Source organism: Arachis ipaensis, chromosome B6, assembly GCF_059453495.1.
Source record: "Arachis ipaensis isolate K30076 ecotype BB chromosome B6, ASM5945349v1, whole genome shotgun sequence".
NCBI classification, from domain to species: Eukaryota; Viridiplantae; Streptophyta; class Magnoliopsida; order Fabales; family Fabaceae; genus Arachis; species Arachis ipaensis.
Window position 1 is genome coordinate 8,015,634 of NC_142441.1, and position 23,579 is coordinate 8,039,212.

At 35.0% G+C, this 23,579-nt stretch overlaps 4 protein-coding genes across 4 annotated transcripts; 2 read left to right on the forward strand and 2 right to left on the reverse strand.

Annotated features, from left to right (window-relative positions):
* Nucleotides 1–5,214: 5,214 nt before the first annotated feature.
* On the reverse strand, nt 5,215–5,688 carry LOC107646345 (uncharacterized). Its single transcript, XM_016350534.1, has one exon. It carries the CDS (start codon nt 5,686–5,688, stop codon nt 5,215–5,217), a length of 474 nt encoding a protein of 157 aa, XP_016206020.1.
* Nucleotides 5,689–12,333: 6,645 nt separating this feature from the next.
* On the forward strand, nt 12,334–13,269 carry LOC148554532 (uncharacterized). Its single transcript, XM_088489773.1, has 2 exons — nt 12,334–12,420; nt 12,724–13,269. The coding sequence occupies exons 1-2, from the start codon at nt 12,334–12,336 to the stop codon at nt 13,267–13,269; spliced, it is 633 nt and encodes a 210-aa protein (XP_088345899.1).
* A 1,067-nt stretch (nt 13,270–14,336) lies between these two features.
* On the reverse strand, nt 14,337–16,010 carry LOC110263682 (uncharacterized). Its single transcript, XM_021105410.1, has 6 exons — nt 16,005–16,010; nt 15,225–15,311; nt 15,078–15,128; nt 14,698–14,791; nt 14,534–14,618; nt 14,337–14,421 (listed from the first exon to the last, which is right to left on the reverse strand). The coding sequence occupies exons 1-6, from the start codon at nt 16,008–16,010 to the stop codon at nt 14,337–14,339; spliced, it is 408 nt and encodes a 135-aa protein (XP_020961069.1).
* Nucleotides 16,011–16,585: 575 nt separating this feature from the next.
* LOC110263683 (uncharacterized) lies at nt 16,586–18,125 on the forward strand. Its single transcript, XM_088489551.1, has 6 exons — nt 16,586–16,656; nt 16,910–17,033; nt 17,174–17,441; nt 17,542–17,649; nt 17,750–17,860; nt 17,947–18,125. Exons 1-6 carry the CDS (start codon nt 16,592–16,594, stop codon nt 18,123–18,125), a joined length of 855 nt encoding a protein of 284 aa, XP_088345677.1. The 5' UTR covers nt 16,586–16,591.
* The last annotated feature ends 5,454 nt before the right edge of the window (nt 18,126–23,579 follow it).

Genomic DNA, 23,579 nt, shown 5'->3' on the forward strand with positions numbered 1-23,579 from the left:
TATATACAAGACTCCTTACATAATATCTCATAATATAATATACATATAGAACATACAATCCCTATCCCTCTTACAAATTTGTAATGACAAAGACGAGGGAAGAAAATAATCTAATTAACACAGCAGCATATAAGTCAGACCCAGTATAACTCTTCTTAATGCCTCTTCATCTGGTTCCTGAAAAGGTAAAGCTGTAGGGGGGTGAGAACCTAACCACACGGTCTCACCACGGAGTTTCAAAGTTGTCATAAGAAGATATTTAGTAAGAAAACTGTTTTCAAGCTCAGTGATTATCATTGCCTTATGAATCCTTTAAAACCAATAGGAAATCGTTCAAAACTCTTTCAAAGAAACAATGTTTAATCTTTTAGAAGTCCAAAATCTTTCCTTTCTTATAAGAAAATCTCAATCAGAAACCAACCATGCAATCAAACAACACAGTCATTAATTCAGCACCAAAGTTCATTCTCAAGTGTAGCACGCCAGGACAAACACAGGCAAGACAGACAAGGAAAGCACAAGTAGGTAGCAGTTACAGCAAATAGTTCAAGTAGCAGTTAAGAACAGTTTAGCAATTAGGCAAACCAAAACAAGTTCAAACCCAAGCAAAGCATACAAATGCATATGATGCATGCCTGTCCTATGGCTGATGAGGCTCATCTGTCGGTTATCCAGCCAACCCGACAAGTCTGAATTGTCCTTAGACCGTCCCCCGACGTGCATCCCTAAGAGTCTATGTGTAGCTTTTTCTCAAATAATCAATATTGCTCAATGGGGGTAACATTCCCGGGAATTTATATAGTGCCCGGTCACACTTACGTCGTAGGGTCAACAGAGTATCGAGTTTTCAACCTGGTACACGAGGTGGCAAGCCACGACACTTAATCCAGGGAACCTCGTATCTCAGATATTTCAAATTCATAAGCCACATAAATAATTCATTCACATTCATCAATATCATCATCATTCGTCAATCCATATCCCATTTCCAAATTCATTAAAATCATATTTCAAATCCATCATCATCATCCTTCTTTCCGTTAATCAACAATCTCAATCCAAAACATAATTCTTTTTTTTCTAAATAAATCAATCTTAAACATATAATGTTTAAGAACTAAATCTTTTTAAACAATTACTTCAAACAAAACTTCCAATTTTATAAAATTCCGGCAGCATCTCCTCTAAAACTCGGATTCTGCCACCCTTTTCGGGTCCCATCCAAACATTTCTCAAACATTTTCTCAACTATTTTCAAATCTCAATCATCTTCCAAAATTCAACCAACTCCAATATCAATTTATTTTCAAAGCGAATCAATGCCAATAATAAATCTCTTTTTAAAACCAAACCAGCTCAAATACTTAATCATTTATAAAGTTAGACTAACTCAAAATTAAACCGTTTCTAAAATCAATTCAGTTTCATATTCCAAATCATTTCCAAAGACGATTCGTTCACATTATCAAAAATAGCTTCAAAATCAAGAAAGTCATTTTTCATAATAATCAACTAAACTTTTCAAACTAATTTCTTTTCAGCAATCACAAACTACTCAAGCAATCAAGCAGCCAATCATTCAGCCCAGCAAACAACCACATTTATAAGACAATCATAATCACAGACATATGTTTCTCACATTAATATCTATTCATAACAACTCTGTAATATAAAGTAGATTTTAAGAAAAACCCATACCTCGATTAGTCGCAAGTTGCCTAATTAAACCCATTAAATCCTTATTCTTATGTTAATTGGCAGCAACCGTAGAAATTCTCAAGGAACCGCAGGGATCATAGCAACAACCACATATCTGACATAATTTAGAATTAACGCGGAATGGATATTGAGCGATATTAGAACATATTTGATAATAGAATATTGCGATAAACAAGAACGGAACCGAATAATCTCACCACAATAAACAGAATAGAACGACACAGTAGCAGCTTCCAAATTGACCAGACAGTAGCTCTAATAGCGGTCGGAAGCTCTGATGGTTCTGTAACAACCTTAATTTTGATGCGCAAATACCGGAACCCAAACCTACAGTACCAACATCCCAGAATCTCCAACAGATTACAATAGAACACTGATTTTAAGAAGTTTCGGAAACAAAGTGCTTACCAAGAAGACAGGGGTTTCAGCGGCAGCTCCAGTAGCTACCTCTAGTGGCGGCGGCAGCTGAATAACACAATAACGATTTCATTCAACATAAACACTCCCTCACAGCAGCAACAGAACAACTTAAGCGTACAAAAGGAGATCAGAAACAAGGGTAAGGCTCACTAGAACAGTAACGGCTTCAACGGTGGTTCTCCGGCAACAACGGCGCCGTTTTCCGGCAATAGAGGCACGGCTACAACAACGGCGGTGGCAGAACAGTAACGCCAAAAATCCAACTACTGAACCAATCTTCACCAAACTCCAAACCTTGATTTTGGAAAACCCCAATCTACGGGTCTTCCTCGTCATACCCCGATAACACCGTGCAACTCACCGGCGTCCATGGCAGCGGCGGAGACGAAGCACGGCAGTGAGCTGCTATGTACATCGCATCTTTTCCTCTCTCCTTCGTCCAACGGCAGCGGCGACACGAATACTTTCAACAGACGGCGCGGTTTCCTCCTCCTTCGCGGCCTGCTCTCTCGCCTCAGATCTGACTCGCGACGGCGACGGTGAGGACGGCACGGGCTGGACAGCAGCGGATCTTCAAAGCCTCCTCGGCGCTGCTCGCTCTCTCCTCTTCATCGGCGACGTGGCGGTGGTGCGCGGCGATGGGCTTCTGCTCAGTGGGCTCGACGGCGGCGCGGCGGGGAACTGGCGCGGGGGCAGGGCGCGAGTAGCTTCCCTTCCTCTTCCTCTCCTTCTCCTCGGCGGTCCCCTTCCCCTCTTCCCTTTTTTCTTTTCTTCATTCTTCTGCTTCTTTCTTTCTTTCTTTCTTTCTCTCTTTTTTTTTCTTTTCTGATATGTTTACTGAATGAAAGAAAATAAGTGTCGGCTAGGGTTCATTTGGAATAGAGAAAAGATGTGTGTTAATTAGGGTTAGGGTTTGTATATGGAATTGGGAATTTTGGGTTTGATTTGAGTAAAATAATTTTAATATAATTAAAGCATAAAGTATTAATATTTGAAAAACTAATTTAATCTCTAAAGTTACTTTAAAATATTATTTGTGGCATAAAAACACTAATTAATTCTCAATAAATTACTCTAATTGAAAATTCATGGTAATATAATTAATTTTTTTCTTTATCTTTAACTAATGTATTAAATGATATAAATTAAATTATCTAAAATCAAATCATATAAAATTCTTATTATTTCATAACTACCAATTTTATAATTTAAATATAGAAAATAATTCAATAATTATAAAATTAGACAAAATTCTAATTTAAATAGCCAAACCTCATTATTTTTCAAATTTTCAGAACTTTAAATCATAAGTAGAAAAATAATCCATAGGTGTAGGGTTTGGATAAAAACCTTAATTTATTTCAAATCCAATTAATTGCCTTTAATTATTTTCAATAAAAATAATTTCTGAAATTAAAACCATAAATAAATATATAAATTGAAATTGATTCAAAATAGGACTTTTCAAAATATATAAATTTGACCATCTAACCCAATGCACCTTTCTTTCTCCATTTTTTCTCCCCTAGTAGAATTTACTAATCATGCTCTCTATATGTTGACATAAGATTTTAGGCATTTGAAAGCATCCCATAATGTATGAGGGGATTGTTTGAGTGACTGATTTTATAAGAACTTCTTTCCCCACCTTGGAAAGGCTATTCTCCTTCCATCCCTTCAGTTTCTTCCAAACTCTATCTTGGACAAAATCAAAGATTTGTTTCTTAGATCTTCCCACAAAAATTGGAATCCCCAAGTACTTTGAATGATTCTCCACTGCCTTAATCTGTAACCATTCTTGGATAAGCATTTGTCTGAGAGGAGGCACGTTTCGGCTAAAAGAGATTTTCAATTTATCGAAATTGATTCTTTGGCCTGAAGCTAATTGGTATGCTTGTAGGATTTCCTTCACTTTAGTGATGTCTTAATCAGCTTCTCTTATGAAGAGAATGTTGTCATCTGCAAAAAAAAAAAAGGTATGATATTTCGGGTGCATTCCTAGCTATCTTTATTACCTGAATCGCTTGCCTTTCCTGAGCCTTGATAAGGAGACCCAAGAACACCTCCGCACATAATATAAACAGGTATGGGAAAAGTAGATCCCTTTGCCTTATGCCTCTAGTGGGTTTGAAACTCTTGGAGGGACAACCATTAATAAGTACTGAGAAAGACACTGAGCTGATGCATTTTTGGATTAGTTTCACCCACTTTTGTGGGGATCCCATAGACTTGATAACTGCCAAGAGAAAACTCCATTCGATCCGATCATATACCTTAGCCATATTTAACTTTATGCCCACAAAACCCTTTGCTCCGTTTACCTTTTTCCTCATATAGTGGAATATATCAAAAGCCACCAATCCCTTGTCCGTAATTAATCTACCCGGAATAAAGGCACTTTGGTACTCTCCCACAATCCCCGGTAGAATTTGCTTTAGTCTGTTTGCAATGACCTTCGTCGCTAGCTTGAAAATCACATTGCAAAGAGATATCGGCCTATACTCTCTAGTGTGCTTTGGGGTCTTTGTTTTGAGGATTAGACACAAAAAAGTATTGTTCATCTCTTCAAAGTCTCCCTCCCCATTTAGACAGTTAAGGATCCACTTGGAAGTTTCCTCTCCCACAATATCCCACATCCTTTGGTAGAAGAGTGCCGGCATCCCATCCAGTCCGAGAGCTTTAGTTGGGTGCATGTGCTTTAAAGCTATTCTGACCTCCTCTTGTGTGAAGCCCTCCTTCAAAATATTAAAAGCCTCCTGCGAGACTCTGCCTCCCACCACTACAGCCACTTGTTCTTCCTCCATCGTCCCTTCGGTCTTGAACAATTCCTCATAAAAGTTCACTATAATTTCCTCTATTTTCTCCTCATCTTCAAAAAGAATTCCTGCATCATCAGTAATCCTCTCTATACAGTTTCTTTTGTTCCTTTATGATGCTTTCTAAGGAAAATATTTAGTATTTTTGTCCCCTGCTTTAAGCCACATTGCTCTAGATCTTTGTGCCCACTTAATCCCTTCTTGGTACAACAAATCATCTAACTCTCTTTATGTCTCTTTTAGTCTCGTAATGGTCGATTCAGATTGTAGGAGGGTTGTGAGATGATCTACAGAATCTTTCTTCTCTTTGATCTTCTTTAGTAGTTGTCCAAAATTCTATTTTCCCTTGTTGCAGCTTTCTTCCACAATTTTCCAGCTTCCATTTTAAAAGTTCTGCACTACCCGACCAGCTCTTGGATATTACTTCTTTACACTCTTGGTTTTGAAGCCACATTTCTTCAAATTTGAAGATATTTGGCCTCTTTCTCATTCTTTTGTTCTCTTGACCTGTTACATCAATTAAGAGTGGACAATGATCTGATCTATACCTCTGTAAGTGTTTTACAATTGTCTCTGGAAAAGCTTCCTTCCAGTCAATTATTGCAATTGCCCTGTTGAGTCTCTCTTGAATGTTCATGTCTCCCGGTTGCTTGTTTGCCCATGTAAAAGGGTATCCCACAAATTCCAAGTCTAGCAGCTGATTCATTTGTAGTGCTTCTTGAAAGCTTTTCATTTGGCTATAAGTAACTGGCAATCCCCCTGTCTTCTCTTTCTGTTCCAGGATTTAGTTAAAATCTCCAAACACCAACCATGGCATATTTTGAGATTGACCAAGCGAGCTCAAGAGATCCCATGATTTTTGCTTGTTAGCTGCATCCGGATTCCCATAGAACCCCGTGATCCTCCACTGTTGTCCAGCTTCTACTACTTTTACCCTCATGTTTATATGATTCAAAGACATAGATGATACTTCCAAACAAAAGAGCTATCCCACATGACAGCTAAACCTCCCGCTCTACTTCTTCCTTCCCCTTCACAGTCAATCCCCACAATGTTTTCCATTCCTACTCTATTTCTAATACGATTTATTTTGTCAATCTTTCTCCTCGTCTCCATTAAGAAAATGAGGTTGGGAGCTTGCTGTTTCAAGAGCTTGTTCAAAGCTCTCACTGCCCATGGATTCCCAAGCCCACGGCAGTTCCAACTAATTATCTTCATGGGATTTGGCAGGGCTGCCTTGCAGCCTCTGCCTGTGCATTTTTGCTCCTTACTTGGTAGTGTTTGCTGCTGCCTCCCATCTCCTTATCCTCTATTTCTGTGTCTTCTTCCTTTCTCTTTTTATTTTTTTCTAGCACTTTAGCTTCCTGGCATGTCATTCTTAGTGGTGCTTCTCTTGCCATCCTCTTCCATTTCTTTTGATTTTTCTGAAGTTGAGATTCTTTCTCTTCCTCTATTTTCTCTTTGTCCTTCTTCTATTCTTTTATTTCCTTATCTACTTTCTTTTCTTTTCCTCCGTCTTCTTCCCCTTGATCTGTAGCCTCTCTATTCGTCTCTTCGATGGTAATGGTTTCAGCCTCTGTTGTTTGATGTGGCGCTTTCTCCCTGTTTGAAACTTTGCTTCCTTCCTTGTATTCTATGCATTGCTGGCTCTTTTCCTTCATAGTTAACTTGCCATTTTTTCCAACACCTCCCCCTTTCCTTGTTACGTTCCTTTCTCAATTTCTTTGTCTTCCATTTTGGTTGGCTTCTCTTGTTCTACTGATTGCTCCACCTTATTGCCTATTATATCTGCTCTTAGCCAGGCTCCTAGACCTTTTTTGAACTACTGATGTGCTCTTCTTCTACTTCTGCTATCTCACAGTTTGCTACATCATGTCTGATCCTACCACAAAAGTAGCAAAATGTGGGCAGCCTTTCATATTTGAACTCCACCTTTGTTAAACCATCTCGCTTACTCCCGATGTTTAAGCCTTCTTTCAATAGATCCTCTATTTTTATCATTACTGATGCTTTAAGAAAGTTTTTTCTTCCTGGACCCGTTGAGAATACATTGCATTCCATAATTTTTCCTACCCTAGCAGCGATTTTTCTTCCTAAAGTTGTTATCTTGCAATGCTCTGGCATGTTTCATATTTGAAGTTTAATTTCTATTCTAGAAAAATTCATTTCTATTGGGTTTACTCCTCTTTTCCATTTCCTGATCAGTAGCCATGAGTTTCAAAACATCTATAGGTTTCCTTTCAGAACTCTTCTCATGTCTATTTCCTTATGAAAGAAAAACTGAAAAAGTTTTGGCCTGATCTCTACCATCTTAAAGCCCTCTGGCCTTCTCCAAATGTTGAACATAGCCGTTTGGACCCATGTTGGGTTGATGTTTTTGTCTGTCACCAGCTTTCCTACTAGGCTGTGATTGCATTTTTCTACACCTTCCTCTATGTCTTCTTCTTCGTATTCCAAGACTTCTTCCCTCTTCTATTGCATTTGATCTTGTTCTTATATTTTTCTCTTCAATTTCATGCCCTGTTTCTTCCATATTTCAGAAATGTTGGAACAACAGCACTAAGGCGGCAATGTTCTGCACTGTGGCATTGGGGAAACACGATTTTAGTTAAAAAATAATGGAGTTGTGCACTACACTCGTTGTGGCTACTGGAGTTTTAGATTGTGCCCTAGCAGACCGACAAGGGGAGAGGAAGAGTGGTTAGTGGCTTTTAAATAAAAAAGAAAAAAAAAAGAGAGAAAGGTAGAATCTAAATAATCTAAATAATTTAACATAACTAAAGTTTGCCAACGAACTATAACTTAAATGACATAATCTTTTCATACTCAATTAGAAGTCGTGAATTTTGTTTGGATTGTATAATATTAGTATTAGTATATTAGTCTTAAGGTTTGTTTGGGTAGCATTTTCGAAAAAGATTTTTTTTTAAATGATATTTTTTTAAAAGATCTTTTACAAAAGTAAAAGTAATTTTATGTTTGGATATCTCATATAAAAAGATATTTTTATCTATCAATTATGTTTGGATAAAATGAGAAAAAAGTACTTTTTTATTCGTTTATTATGTGAAAAATATCTTTTTTTAAAAAAAAAAGATATTTTAAAAAAATATATAAATTATGGATTCTCAAAAAAGATATTTTTTAAATTTTTCTAGTATTTTTATTTTTAATATTAAAAATTTGCCAAACATACTATTGGATGGTTTCTTTGTATATTTTGGTACGAAGATTTTGTGAACGTAGTTCTGGGTATTCCTTTAGCATTTCATCCAAGAGGAATAGTTCCTTGAATTCTATGATGACATAGCCTATTCTATTCTATGAGAGATTCTCTTATATTTCAAAATCCAAGGTATGATCAAGTTTTCTTCTCCCGCATGTAAAAAAGGAATAAATAGGTCAATCAAATTACAGGAGGCTTCATAAAGCGCTTCTTTAGGAGTTAAACTCCCATTTGTCCATATTTCGAGAAAGAGTATTTCTTGTGAAAATAAAAAAAACATCTTTTCTCATTAAATGTTTTTTATCGATTTAATGAGGTCCAAATAAGCATTTATATATATTTTTTAGATTAATTATTTTATAATCTATTAATATATAATAGAAGAGTAGTAGTAGGTTTATTGTTTGACAAGTGTTCAGCTCCAATGATCGACAAGTGGTATGTCTGCATTCATGACAAGTGGCACACCAAAAAAACTAATAATAATCCATATCTTTCTATACTAGTAAACTTGGAAGAGTTAGCGCTTACATGGCATTTTCTCAAAATTTTGATTTTTCTCAAAAATAAAATACTTTTAAATCCTGATTCTTTGTTGGTCAAAGAGGGTAGGTATGTATTATTATTGCCACTTCGAAATTCTAATCCACCTTTCCCTTTCTTTGCTTTTTTTTGGGCAAAACTGTAGGCTAAAAATAAAAAGCAAGAACGAATGAGATGCTTCTATTCCACTGTTTGATTTGAGAGCTACAACTCTATCTATTGCTTTGAAACTAATTCTTCACCTAATATGTAGGGGGTTCAGTAAGTTAGGTAGCGTTTGTTTGTAGAGACTAGAACTGAGACTGAAAGACAGAAACTCAGTATTATGTTTGTTGAGCTAGAGATTGGAACTTAAATTTCTATCTCTATCTTCCAAATTTCAGTATTTCAGTACCTCCAAAAAGTAAGGACACTAGAGATAGAAAATTTTAAAGACGGGGACAGAAATTTCAATTATAATTTGTACCTAAATTACCCCCATTCTAATTCATTAATTCCAAAATTATCCTTTGTAAATCAGGGCTTCTTGATCAACCCTCGTGACCTCATCTTCTTATTCTTCTTCAGAACAGCCCCTGTAGCCTTTGAAGCACCATCTGAAGAACAGCCGCTGCCTCACCACACCGCTGGCCTCGCCACCGCTAGGTAAGTGGTTTGCCGCTTGCAAGTTCATCTTCGTGGTCCCCATCTTCTCATCTCCCCTCTTTCACCTTCACAGGAAAGTCAAAGAACGAAGCTACCGCCTCTCCCCGGTTACTGTCGACGTCAACCATCAACTCCTCGTCCTAACTGCTCTGACCCAGGTTAGTTATATATAAAAGTTGTTTAATTTACTGATTCCTTTCATCTTTTCCGCCATGCCCTAATCCGTGGATTTGTTCCTTTCATATTTTCCGTCATGCCCTAATTTGTGAAAGTTTCTTTGATGAGAACGAAAGCCAAGCTAACTAACCTATTTATTTCAGCTTTATAATAACATGAGTTTATGATGTTTACCTCCTTTTTTTGTCTCGTAAGAACTAATTACTGAACAATCTGGGATCAATTTTTAAGTTTGGTCAGTTTGATAGCAGGGTCAGCGATTAAGTTTGGCCATTTTAATAAGTTTCGATGTCTTTGTTTGGTTTGTAATACTTGGATTAGTGCAGCTTTATAACAACATTCTGGTTTATGTATTAGAACTATTGTTAGGTAGGCTACAATTATTAACATATCTATTTGAGGGGAAGAATGTTTGTTCTCTAAACTGGTAAGTGAAATTGTTGAATGTACATGATATCATATAAATATGCTTGATACGGCTTAGGTGATAATGACAGCATAGTTGTTTGTGTCAAGTGTGAACCACTTCACATTTTAATTACCGAATATTCTTTCTTGCCTTTTGAAAGACTTTGATTTGCTTAAAGTACCTGAAAAAGTCACTTTCAGTTTATGAAATGAGAGAGGAAAATCGATATTATCTTTTTTATTGTGTTTATATTGTATTTCCTATTTTGATTTCCAGTTGAAACTTAACTAAAATTGAGAAGTAAATAGAGTTAATTATCTTTTTATTCCAGTTTTTTATTCTTGTTTCTGGTTGTAAGAAGATAAAGTAGATTTTGCATGAAGAAGTGTTAGATTAATTTGAATGTTTATGCGTTTTTTAATGTAATGACTTTGCTAGGAAGAAATGGAGCGGTTGGAAATTATTAAGTGATGCGTGTATTTTTATAAAGAGATGAGATCCAAGCATGAAGATTTGATGTTGTTCTTTGTGCTTACACTATTTGTTTACTTTAGGGATAGAATTAGTGGCCAACTGTCGTTAGGCGGAAGAATGAATAGTAGAATTAGACGTGAAACTTTAGAGCATATTGTTAGTGAGGGTGATAGGAATTGTATTTGGGAGTTGAGAATGAACACAAATGTCTTTGCTAATTTGTGTGAGTTGCTCGAAGTTCAAGGAGGACTTAATGAAGATGGTCATGTAAACCTGCCGGAGCAGGTTGTGACTTTCTTAATTATCTTAGCGCATCACAAAAAAAATCGTAGTCTGCAGGTTAGATTTTGTAGGTCCAGCGAGACAGTTAGTAAGTATTTTAATAAAGTTTTGAAGGCTGTAATACGTATTCAAAGTATTTTGTTTGCCAAGGCTACACCAGTTGAAGAGGATTGTCTTGACCCCACATGGAGAAGGTCTAAGGTAGAGCTTATTTGATGTTGTGTCTGATTCATATTTGCCTGAAGGATTCTATATCTGAGTATCATAACTTTCTATGGATGATAGGGTTACTTGGGAGCATTAGATGGCACTTATATAGAGGTAACAGTCCCCGAGTCTGAGAAGGCAAAATACCGAACAAGAAAGGGAAAAATCTGCACGAACATCTTAGGAGTGTGTAATCGGGAGATGGGTTTTGTTTATGTACTCAGTGGATGGGAGGGATCGACATCTGATTCGTAGGTACTTCGAGATGCAATAACTCGTTGTAATAGTCTTAAGATACCCTACGGTAATTATGCCATCTTTAGATATAAGCCTATACATATAGCTTGCATTCACGATAGTTAAGCTTATGTTGTTTACATTACTTGTCTATAGGTAATTACTATTTAGTTGATGCTGGTTACACAAATGGTTCGGGTTTTCTAGCACCATATAGAGGCACTCGATATCATGTTAGAGAGTGGGCCCAAGGAGCACATGCACCGCGCAATTACCAAGAATATTTTAATTGGGTTCATTCTTCCACCAGGAATATCATTGAGCGATGCTTTGGTTTGCTGAAGAAGAGGTGGTCCATCTTAAGAAGCCCTAGCTTTTACCCTCTAAAGACACAATCTCAAATAATTATTGCTTGTTGTTTGCTTCAAAATTTCATTCGAAAGAGTATGGGTATGGATCCGGAGGAGGAAGGTAGCATATTGGATGAATTTATGCCTGATGGAGATGAAGCACAGGATGGAATGATTGATGTGATTGAAAACACGAACAAGAGGACTCACTGGCGTGACAACATAGCAACTGAGATGTATGAAGAGTGGCGTACAAGTCGTATGGAGTAGTGTTGTAAGAGCAGCGTAATGAACATTGTAATCAATTGAGTATTGTTGTAATGGCTAAATTTTAATTTGTATCACTTGTTGAGACGAGAAACATTGTAATAGCACCTCTTTGTTTGTAATGGCAACTAACTATTCGTGGTTCAGTTTTACATATTTGTACTTGCTTATGGTGTGAATTGTAGGCTGTGGATAAATTGTAGTTATTTGTGTTATTGTTTGCTGTTTTATTATTTTTTGTTACATTATGTTAATTGATTTTAATTTAGTTAATTCATGTACACAGAAATGAATTTTGCACAAGGTTGATTATCTTAATTTTGGTAGGTAAAAATGGAGAACAAACGCATGTGGAGTGATGAAGAGACTAATGCTTTTGTTGGCTTCATGGAGGAGTTTGTGGTAGACGATTAGAGGGATGATTGTGGGCAGTTCAAACTAGGAACATTCAAGAAACTGGCTCTGAAAATGCTGGAGGCCTTCCCTGGTTGTACCCTGACTGCGAAGCACTGCAAGAATAAGCACAAGCGGTTGAAGGAGAAGTATCAGTACGCCGCTGACATGCTTGGATGCAGTGGTTTTGGCTGGAATCATGAGAAACAATGTGTCGATGTTGACAGCAAAGACGTCCTTGATGCATGGTTGAAGGTGAGTGTGATTCATGCTTTTTAGGATATCATATAAGCATTTGGTCCCATTTAATTATCTTTCTTTTAGGATTTGTATAGAACTATACGGTTTATACTGAATTTGAGTCACTTTTAAATTTGTTTCCGATCTACTCTGAATGGGATTTAGAGTAAAATAATATTTGTGTTTGTGATAGTAACTACCAATTATTTGAGAATGTAGCTGTGGCGTTGTCACTTTTATTAGGAACTTCATTAATGTAACTAGTTTTACAGCAGGAACCTCATTAATGTTTGTTAAATCGGGTTTATATTTTCACAGGCACATCCAACGAAGTTCTACAGTGTTGGCAAGCCCTTTCCTCTTTTTCACCGGCTAGAGGGTATATTTGGCAGGGATAGAGCCACGGGAGTAGCAGCAGTTAGTGGCTTCAATGCGGAGGAACATGTTAACGAAGAGATGGTAGACACTACAATTGGATTTGATGACTCTGACATGTCTCCACAACCAGAATTAGACGGAGGGCCAGCAATGCAAGGACAAGCATCACATTCTGAAGCTGGTGCGAGTGCAGGAAGCACAAGGCGATATGGGAGGAAGAGAAAGCAAGCTGACGTTTTGGAGAGGATGGCTGACCATATCCAGCAATCTTCGATTGACCAAAGGAAGAATGCCCAACTAATTGCTGATGCCATTGTTGGTGTGAACGAGAAGTTTAAGGTTGGTGAGAAGCTCACACAGCTTGGGTTCGGTGATGACGAGGTGGTGAGGGTGATTTTGAAGTTTGCTGAGAGTCTTAATGTTTATGCACACTTCTGGGGTTTAACAGATTCACAGATGATTGGCCTTATGCGTTCCATTATATGAAGTTGACTGTTGGCTAAGGGTATTAAGTTTGGCTTAGGGTATTAAGTTTTCACTATAGGGTTTTAGTATTTTGTCTATAGGTTATATTTAAGATGGTTTAACGTACAAACTTATGCTTGGTATATATTTGGATAGATATTTTGGTAATGCCTTTATTTTTGTATGTATTGAATAGGTGTAGGTTCTTCGTACAATCTTTTTGGTATTGTGGTATGGCCTTTGCTTTGGTCGCTTGAGCAGAAATTGTTGGTTAAGTACAATATTTATGGTCATGATCATGTTAATGAAAATTCTAATAATTTTTGGTCATCAACTGTCCCATTCTGATAAACTATCAATATGCTTTTTCACTGGTCATCTGTCTTACTTAGAAAATCACATGCTGTGTGAATGAAAAACTGCAAAATAGCTTTGGTGAGAATTCATTGTGACTGATTTATATGCTTAAGTTAGATTCATATTGGTGAGTTAGCAACCGGCTCACTGTTGAGTTTTGTTTGAACTTTGAACTTGTATAAAGCTGTAGAGAAGTGCATGTATTCTTAATAAAGATTGTTTTCCTGCATTAGCCGAAAGCAGTAGATTTGTGTTTATGAGTGTTGTAGAAATTTTGGTGATATGATATTGTGTATAATGGTTTTATTGAAGTATGTACATAAAAAAGTGGGAAAAGATGCACATAGTTGCTAAATTCAGAACACAAGTAACATATTCTATTAAACATATCTCAAATTGCACAAGCATTCATAGCTGTCTTGATATTGCTTTTGAGCAATAGTGACCTTACATTGTTGTACATCAAACACTTTTGTAACAATCCTCACTACAACATAAGACATCATATATACATGCTTGCACACATGAGGGGAAACAACAATAAACAAGTAGACCAAAAACCAGCCCAAAAATGCAGGCACCATTATGGATCCTTCTTCAATAAGTTTTGATAATACATATTACAAGTTGATCCTCCAACATAAAGCTCTGTTTACTTCTGATCAAGTTCTGCTTGATAGCCAAGAGGGAAAGAACCTGGTCTTTAAGTTTGCTGCCTCAAAAAAGGCTCTTTATGAGGCTTTTGTTAACGCCATGATCAGAATGAGACACTTTAGGCCCCATTTCCTCAGCAAGAACTCAATAAAGTGATGCCCGCTGCAAAAGATTAGACATATAAATTTTTAAAACACCATAAAAATATGGAGGTTGTAGAGCTAGTATGGAATCGGCTCATAAATTCTGAGCATCACATAGAATGAAAAAGTACCTTCGATTGTGGTACGAGGTTATAAAACTTGACCCAGGAGAATTTTGCAGCAGAAACGTCACAGTGGCAAAGAGGTCATCAAAGGCTAAATGCCATAAAATAAACAATGTTTTAGTTAACTTGATAGAGGAAGATGACAAATCCTTAATACCACATTGTCTCACCGTTTGAATCATACAAGACATCAGCTCCTAGAATAATAGTTGGTTGTAAACTTTCTATGGATGAATCCCAAACACCCCATGTCAATCCTAGCACCTAAAAACACAAGGGATTTACACATTGACATTTATACAAAACGAAAAATATGAAAACATAAAATTTCCAACATCATGTCTACACATAACCACTGGTTGTGCTCCCTTGAGCCACATGTTCAGCACATCATAGAAATTCTATACCAAACATGAGTGTAAAATCATAATTTCAATTGTAAAATGAACAAGCACATTGCTACAAATGAAATAAACAGTTACTAGAAAACATGTTACGCGATTCACTACATTTTGTGACTAAATTACTAACTACTCAATCAAAGGCTCACATTGCACTCGATTTTATTTAAGTCACACACTCTTCTCATGTTTTCAAGCACCTGCAAATTCCAAAAACAACAACCAGCCATTTCAATAAATAAATAAAAACTCAGTCACTATTTGTTTTTAAAACCAAATTCAGCTTAATTTGAAACCTCAAATCTGGTGGAGTCATCAGTAAGAGTAACATTGGCTCCAACTTTTGTTGCAACCAAACCAGGCAAGGAAGTTCCGACACCAAGCTGCACGAAACATTAAAAAGATGAGATGGAAAATGATGAACTGGTGGAGAATTGGAGAGCAACTGGCGCCACGAAGATGAACTGGTGAAGAATTGGAGAGGCGTCGTCGTCATCATTCGGACCCTTGGAGGTGCTACCGGCGGCAGGTCAGACTCCAGGATTCATTTATGGGAGAGGAAAGGAGAGAGGGTAGAGGAGAGGAGAAAGGGGGTTAGGGTTCCATGCTGAGTAAATGAAATTTGATTTGGGGGTAGGGTTGTTAGTTAAAATTAAGGGCATTTTTGTAATTTTTAATATTTAGTCTCAACTTTTATTTTAAACCAAATAGGATACTGAGATATAAATCAGTTCTGTACATTTTCACACTAAATACAATACTAGTACTTATTTCTATCTCTGTCTCTTAGTCTCTGTCTCTTGGTCTTTGTCTTGCAAACAAATGCTACCTTATAGAATTCAATGTATATTCTTAGTCAATGAGAACATGTATTCAATGTGTTTGTTTTTGGGCCACTTTTCAAAAAAAAAATTGTGGGTATCCAACACTTGTTATAAGCCCAATAGAAGGTTCAGGATAACATTTAGCTTAAATTGATTATGTATATACAAAACATGTTACTTAGGGCAAGCAATTAGCGTGGCTGTTGGATATAGAGACCGATGGCAACAGAGTGACAGCCGTCATCTTCTTACTTTCATTGCGGTAATCGATTCAAAGTAATATTATGTTTTTCTTACTATTTAATTGTTTGTATCCATGTTTTTGTAATGAACCATAATGCATGTTTTGTTATGTCTGGAATTCGATTATTTGTTTATTTATATCTTCTTTTTACTATTAAATTGCCTTTATCCATGTTTGTGTGAACTATGGATAATACATGTTTTGCTGAAATCTGAAATTAGATTATTTATGTATAATTATACTAATCTTGTCCCATTTTAGGGTTTATGGTCATTCATTGAATTGAATTTTGATGAATAGTGATGTTTCTGAATCTGGAACTGATGTCATAGTTTAGGTAGGAGATTGTGACGTGTGGTATGCATTTTTACTTTTTTTTCCTTCTTGATGTCAGTTGGAATGCCGTTCATGTCATGTCATGTTAGTTGGTATATAACATTACAATATATTCTTCTTTTAGATAGATTACGACATTCTCTTCATTGGTTCTTTCCATCTTTTTGCTCTTCTTTCTTCCTATAGAGCTAAACTAAAAACTAGAGCTACTAATAAAAAGGTAAGGTTGAGAACTGGGATGAAGGTGATAGTTGATTTGATGTTTGAAAGAAGGGGTAGAGTGGTTGATGTTATCATCCCTGGATATGAGGAAGATTCCAATTGGTAAGCAATGCTAATTTCCCTCCACTATCGCACAATTTTTGAATTCAAATATTGAGTTGTTCTTTAGTTTTTGCCTATAAAAGGCTATTGCCTCTCTTCGATATCGTGCACATCATTCTCTACTCCCATCTCTTCTTTGTCTTTCTGCTATCTTTTCTGTTGTTTGTTCTTTGTTGAGTTTGTTCTGCCTTTCGTAAGTGTGATATTGTGAGATTTTATTGTTTGCAATGAGTCCTCCTTTTGATCCTATCAGTAAGATCATTCCTCCACGTGAGGCCTGGAGGATCAAAGTCAGGGTACTAAGGGCTTGGACTGTACCTAGCTTTGGTAATGCAGATGTTCCAAATTCAATGGAACTTATTCTGGTTGATGAAAATGTGAGCGGTTGATCTTTCCTTTTTATTTGTTGTGTTCATATACTCAGTTTCTTCTTATTAATTTTTCCAATTTTTTTTTGTTGTGCTTTTGTTTTTGTTCTTGATGAGTTGTATGTTTTTGTTCTTTTAGATGTTCATAGTCTACCAAAGTCCAGGCCACTATAAGGAAGCAACTAATCCACAAGCTTAAAGATCATCTTCTTGAAGGCAGTTGTTATAAGATGAGTTATTTTGCTGTTGTTTCAAACCAAGGCTCTTATAGAGCTACAAAGTATAAGTTCAAACTCATTTTTCTGTTTCGTACAACAGTGACAACAATTGCTGATGATATAATACCCAAGTCTTGTTTTTCTATATATCCCTTTGAAGACATATTGCAAATGAGTCAGGATCATGACTATTTAGTTGGTGAGTCTTGGCCTCGTGTCTTTCAGTTACTTCTTCAGTTTCTTTTCTTCTGAAAATTCTTTCTTACATCTTTTTTACTCCTATTAACATATCAATCTAGATGTAATTGGTCCTTTGACATTGGTTGGGGAAGAGAAAAACTATGACAGGGATGGTAAAATGGTTAAGATGGTTGTTGTCGAATTTTCTTCACAAAAGTTTGTTGCTCTCATCCTTTGTTTCTGTTTCTATATTTATTTGTATTGGATTCCATTTTGAAAAAAGCTTCTACTGAGTTTTCCTTTTTTTTTCATGTGTAGGATGATGCTGATGCACATTATTTGGAGAGTACGTGGACCAGTTAAATGATTTTCTTGCTTTTGGTTATGTTGAGCAACCGGTTGTCATTGTTCAACTTGCTAAGATTAAACTTTTTCGAGGTGTTGTAACTGAATTTTATCTTATTATGTGTACGGTTATGTTATCCTGATCTTTAGATCTGTTGACATTCTTTTATTACTCATAGGTCAACCTGGTCTCCAGAATGTTATGAAAGCAACAAAAATTTACTTTAATCTTGATTTGTCAGAAGTTATTGATTTTCGAAAAAGGTTTGTGTTATCACTCCCAAATTATCTCTATGTTGCAGTCCTTTCTTTGTCTTTATTTTATTCTGTTGATGTGAAACTGAATAGTGTTTTTTAAATCTTAGCATGGTCGAACAAGGGATTAATGGCACTCAACCTTTATTCATTGCGAATGATGGAAAATCCATTTCATTGGAGGATGACTTCATGCGCTTAACTAGGCGATCCACAATAGATCAATTACATGATAACAAAGAGGCTTATAAATTTGTACTTTTTTCATTCTACCCTCTTATGTTTATACATAATTGGTATGTTTGAATATACTTGAAGGTGGTTTTAACTAATTTTTTTCCTCGATTAGATTATTTTTTTTCCTTCACGTGGTGTTCTGTTGTGCATGGTATGCAAGATAGGAGTTTTGTTATTATGGGTACTATCACTGATATTGTTGAAGAGGGTTGTTGGTGGTATTCCACTTGTGTGTGTGGAAAGGCAGTTTATCCTGAGTCTGGGGTCTATTTCTGTGATGTTTGCATGCATCATGTGACAAATGTGATTCCAAGGTTTCTATCTTCATGATTTGTAGCTTTTCAAATAATTACTTCTTGCTCTTTCTGTTTACTTAAATTCTAACAAGGTCTTTTATTAATTTTTCTATTTTATCGTCATGTTGTTATAGGTTCAGACTTAAAGTAGCAGTTTCTAATCATACTGGATAGGGCATATTTGTTTTGTTCGATCGTGAAACAGCTTATTTGCTTAAAAAAGCATGTGCTGACCTTTTTAATGAAGTCCAAAAGGAGCCAACTGTGCGTATAATTTTTTACGTCCATCTAAATATTGAGCTATAAATAGTTATCATTTTTTATGATATTATTTATTATGATGTAGATGGTGACCTCTCTGAGTCCTTATAGGTTCTGTGTGGATATAGCTATCCTATTACATTTAAAACTTTAGAGGGTAAAAAAGTTTTACTAAAAGTAGATACCAAGTCCCTTACTGATAAACCACTATTTTATGATTTATCTTGTGCTCAATTGAGTGGTTTTTATCAATTCTTCACCCACTTATTCATATAATTTGCATGGTTTTATACTTCCTTCCTTATTATGTGATATATGTGAAAACATGTTTCCTATGCCTTAAAAATATTAATTTTAATTATTCTTTATTACCATTCAATGCCGTGATTTGTGTGTTAAGTATTTTCAGGCTTCATAGGGCAGGAATGGCTTAGAGGACAGAAAGGAAACATGCAAAAATGGAAGGAACGCACAAAATGGAGTTTTGAAGAAAATGGCGGCGACGCGCACGCATGGACGACGCGGACGCGTACTCGTGACAAGGAAAACTTCCAAATGACGCGCACTCGTGACCTACGCGTACGTGTAACAGATGCCACATGCAAAAAAATACAGAATTTGCCCCCAGCGATTTCTAGGCCCTTTTTCGGCCCAAATCCAAGCCCAAAAACACAGAATAGAGGTTGGAGAATGAGGGAATCAAATCATTCATCAATCATTCATTGATTATGGACAATTTTAGGTTTTAGATGTAGTTTCTAGAGAGAGAGGCTCTCTCCTCTCTCTTAGGTTTTAGGATTTAGGATTTCTCTTAGTTTATGGTTCATTCCTTCTCAATTCCAGGTTCAATGTTCCTTTAATTTAATTTCTCTTCTACTTTCATTTACTCTATTACTTTAGTTGCTCTATTTAATTTGCTAATTACTTATGTTGCCAAATTGGCTTATGAACTCTCCATGTTAGATTTGATTTCTTTATTTAATGCAATTTGAGGTATTTCAGATTTATGATTGTTTTCTTCTATTTATGATATAAATAATTTAGATTTTTTTCCCTTTGCTTTGGTTGATTAATTGGTGACACTTGAGTTATCAAACTCAGCTGTTGATTAAAAATTAGAATTTGCTGATTGATTTGGATCCCTCTAAAGCTAGTCTTTCCACAGGAGTTGACTAGGACTTGAGGAATCAATTTGATTAGTCCACTTGACTTTCCTTTATTTAGTAAGGGTTAACTAAGTGGGAGCAATAAACAATTCTTATCACACCTGATAAGGATAACTAGGATGAGATTTTCAGTTCTCATACCTTGCAATGGTTTTCATAATAATTAATTTACTTTATTGCCAGTTTATTTTTCTATTCCTTATTTCAAAAACCCAAAAAGATACAATTTCATAACCAATAATAAATCATACTTCCCTGCAATTCCTTGAGAGACGACCCGAGGTTTAAATACTTCGGTTATAAATTTTATTGGGTTTGCTTAAGTGACAAACAAACTTTTGTACGAAAGGATTCTTTGCTGGTTTAGAAACTATACCTACAACGTGATTATTTTTATGAAATTCTAAACTAGCAGGAATCTGTTCCGTCACTTACCTATCTCTTCATAGCACTTACACTAAATATGGTAATAAGATGTTCTTTCGTAAGGGGATGATCACCCAAAAAAGGAAGCCTTTCGATTCACTCCCCATTCTCTCTTAAATAAAGCTCGTCCTCGAGCCCTATTCAACGGGCAGGTCGGCCAGGTCTTTCCCTGTTGTTCTGTTCCCGCCACCAATCGATACGACCCCAGAGAGTGGCTTTTGCTAAAACTCTAGCAGTTTCTTGAAGGTATAGACAAATACTTTGGAACCTTTCGTGTAAAAAGGATTTGTGATGACCCAACTATTATTTCTATGTTTGAGCTTGCTGAGAATGAGAATGAAGTGACACCTGTCAAGGTTATTCTCTTTTATTCTTCTTTGCTTTTTCTTTATTCTTTGATTCTTTTATTTTTTTATTACATTGCTCTTGCTTGAGTGTTTCTTCTTTCATTCTTTATCGAAGGATGCATGTGTTCCTGGAATTGGTTTGGACATAGGTGAACCCTCTCATATATAGCCTACCTCAAAAGATGTTAAGCTTTCAGTCTTGGATAAGGATGAAAGTGTTCCTGGTCTTGATGACATTTCGATAGATATGGACGCTAATAGGAAATCTGTTGTTCCTCAAGTTTCTGGCGATGATGATGAGAATCAGGTCTTTAGTGATGAAGTTGGCTCATTGCTCAACTCAGGTGTTGAAGAAACTCAGGTCACACAGTCTGAATTTTCTATTGAATCATATCTCTTATTCAATTTATTATTGCATTCCATTTTCTCTTTTTATTCATTGGTTTTGTGTTGTTTTATATTTTTTTATCTGTCTAGGACTTCCTATCTCATCTTCTGGATAATTCAGACAACATTGATGTTTCTTCTATTTGCAATGATTGTGTGTGTTCCAAAGTAAAGAGAAACCTTGAATCGAATTTTCAGAAAGCCTTGGAGAAAACTGTTAGTCCTTCATCAAAGATGATCAAGGTTGAAAATAATTAGGATGGATAGTTATTTAGCTGAAGTTAGCAGCTTTATTAGGGTTATATGACTTTAATTCCGAATTAGATTTCATATTTCTCATGCTGACTTATATTTGAAGTGTGTCCCTTTTTTTTGAGATATGTCCAACTGTTAGGAGAGTCACAACTTATCCCTTCATGTTTTGGTTAGTCTATTGTAAGTATTGTTATGCTTTTTTGAATTAGGAAGGGTTTGTGTTAATTTCAAATGTACTCTGCTAAAGATTGGACATATTGTCATGTATTTAGAAGGACATAGGTTATAGTCAGAGTGTGGAATTATAATGTCACTTTTGTGAATGTAAGCAACCAAGTGTAATGAATTTTATAATATTAATGGAAGGAAATAGCTTCAGTAGTCTTAATTATTTTGTTTTTTTCGTATGCTGTCTTTTATTCATTTGTGTTGTTCATGATTAGTTGTTGTTATGCTCCATAATTGCCTTTGAACATGTGTTTTAATTCAACATATCATATGGTTACAGTAAATTCCAATGTAATAGTCTCATTTGATTGTATTGTAATTGATCGAATGTTTGATTTCTATTGCAAGTTTGCTACTATCCTTTTGTATTTGTGCTTATATACTATTTTTTGTTCCTATCGATTTATATCTCAACTTTTTTGTGTTATGTATATAAGTATACAGAACAATATCCATGCGATGGTTAGTCATTATTTCTATTTGTGCTTATAAAAAAAATCCACGCGTGTGTGTGATTCAACAGTCTTTTCGATTACGTATAAAATGATGCGTCATTTTGTCTTTTTGTAGACTGCTGTCTTTTATTTCCTTTAAAATCATGTCTTCCAATCCTGCGACTTCGAGGTTGAAAAGAATTAACATTTTGAAAAGGAAGAAAGCATTGAAATATGGGAATATAAGAGGTGTGTTGTCCTTCTTTTTACTAGGTTAGAGTCTGTCATAGTTATTAATATAAGTTGATTGGTTTTACTTTCATTTCCTATTTATTTTTTTTTATCCATGGCTGGTTTGTTCTTAGTTGCTAAAAGGAAACTTGGAGATAAAGCCACTGGAATTAATTATGATAAATGTTTATACGTTTATTTCATAAAATGTGTTACTTTTAATGGAATATATATGTTGTTTGTAATTCTCCTGTTTATTGGTTAACTTTATTGTTAATTCAATATAGATAAATTATTTAGTTGTCATAACTATATTCAATATTATTCCCGTATTATTATAAGAAATGATAAATAATTTATCTTTTTTAAAATAAATGATAAATAATTTTATAGTGTTGATTTGTGTGATTTGATTTTATTTTTGTTTGGTTTGAAATTGTAGAAGAATTATTAGATGTTTTAGATCCTTCTATCAGTATTTCACATGTTGATGATGTTGCTGCTGATCACCCATTATTTGCACAAAGTGAAATGCAAGGTTAGTTTATTCAATTTTTTCATCTTTTTAAGTTATGCTTAGGTTCAACCTTTTTTTTAAATTAGTTATGGTTAACTTTAAATAATTTTTAATTCATATGTTAATATAAGTCTAGCTAACTTTTCTTCCATTTCTTTTCTTTAACATCTTTTTCAACAGTGTCTAAAATTTTTTTTTTAATATATATTTTTTATAAAAATCTCCTTTAATATATTTATTAGGAAAATATAAGTAGTTTTTTACAAAGTTATATATTTTAAAAAATTTTAATAATGTTATTTTTTTGAAAGCAGTTTTTCTTTTGGGTAATCATAACAAGCAGTAAGTGTTTTAGATTTTTGATTTTTTTTTAAATAACCCAGTCTTATCTCCTAAGTTGTTTAAAAAAAAAAAATCTTCTTTAATATATTTTTTAGAAAGATATAAGAAGTTTTTTTAGATAATTTTTTTACTAAACCAACTTTTTTAAGAAAGAAATAATTTTTCTTGCAAACAAAGTTATAATAACAACTTCTAGCTATTCAATTATTTTTTTAAAAATTATTAAATGTAAACTATTTTTTAAAAGCAGCTTTTTTTAGCATAAAGAATAATCATAACAAGCAGCAAGTATTTTAGTTTTACATTTTTAACCTTTTTTAAGTTTTTCTTTTTTCTTAAATAAACTAGTCTTACATAATAAACTGGTTAAAAAAAATTTATTCTTTAATATATATTTTGGAAAAATATAAGAAGTTTTTCAACAGAATTT

Excerpts from the sequence above, each read along its gene's own strand:
- LOC107646345 (XM_016350534.1), bottom strand. The coding sequence starts at position 5,688 with ATGAAAAGCTTTCAAGAAGCACTACAAATGAATCAGCTGCTAGACTTG.
- LOC148554532 (XM_088489773.1), top strand. The coding sequence starts at position 12,334 with ATGCTTGGATGCAGTGGTTTTGGCTGGAATCATGAGAAACAATGTGTC. Across the intron at positions 12,421-12,723 it reads TCCTTGATGCATGGTTGAAG|GCACATCCAACGAAGTTCTA; the intron begins GTGAGTGTGATT and ends ATATTTTCACAG.
- LOC110263682 (XM_021105410.1), bottom strand. Across the intron at positions 14,619-14,697 it reads TGTCTTGTATGATTCAAACG|CCTTTGATGACCTCTTTGCC; the intron begins GTGAGACAATGT and ends TATGGCATTTAG. Across the intron at positions 14,422-14,533 it reads ACCTCGTACCACAATCGAAG|CGGGCATCACTTTATTGAGT; the intron begins GTACTTTTTCAT and ends AATCTTTTGCAG.
- LOC110263683 (XM_088489551.1), top strand. The coding sequence starts at position 16,592 with ATGTTTGAAAGAAGGGGTAGAGTGGTTGATGTTATCATCCCTGGATAT. Across the intron at positions 17,034-17,173 it reads TTATTCTGGTTGATGAAAAT|TCTACCAAAGTCCAGGCCAC; the intron begins GTGAGCGGTTGA and ends AGATGTTCATAG. Across the intron at positions 17,650-17,749 it reads TTCACAAAAGTTTGTTGCTC|GATGCACATTATTTGGAGAG; the intron begins TCATCCTTTGTT and ends TAGGATGATGCT.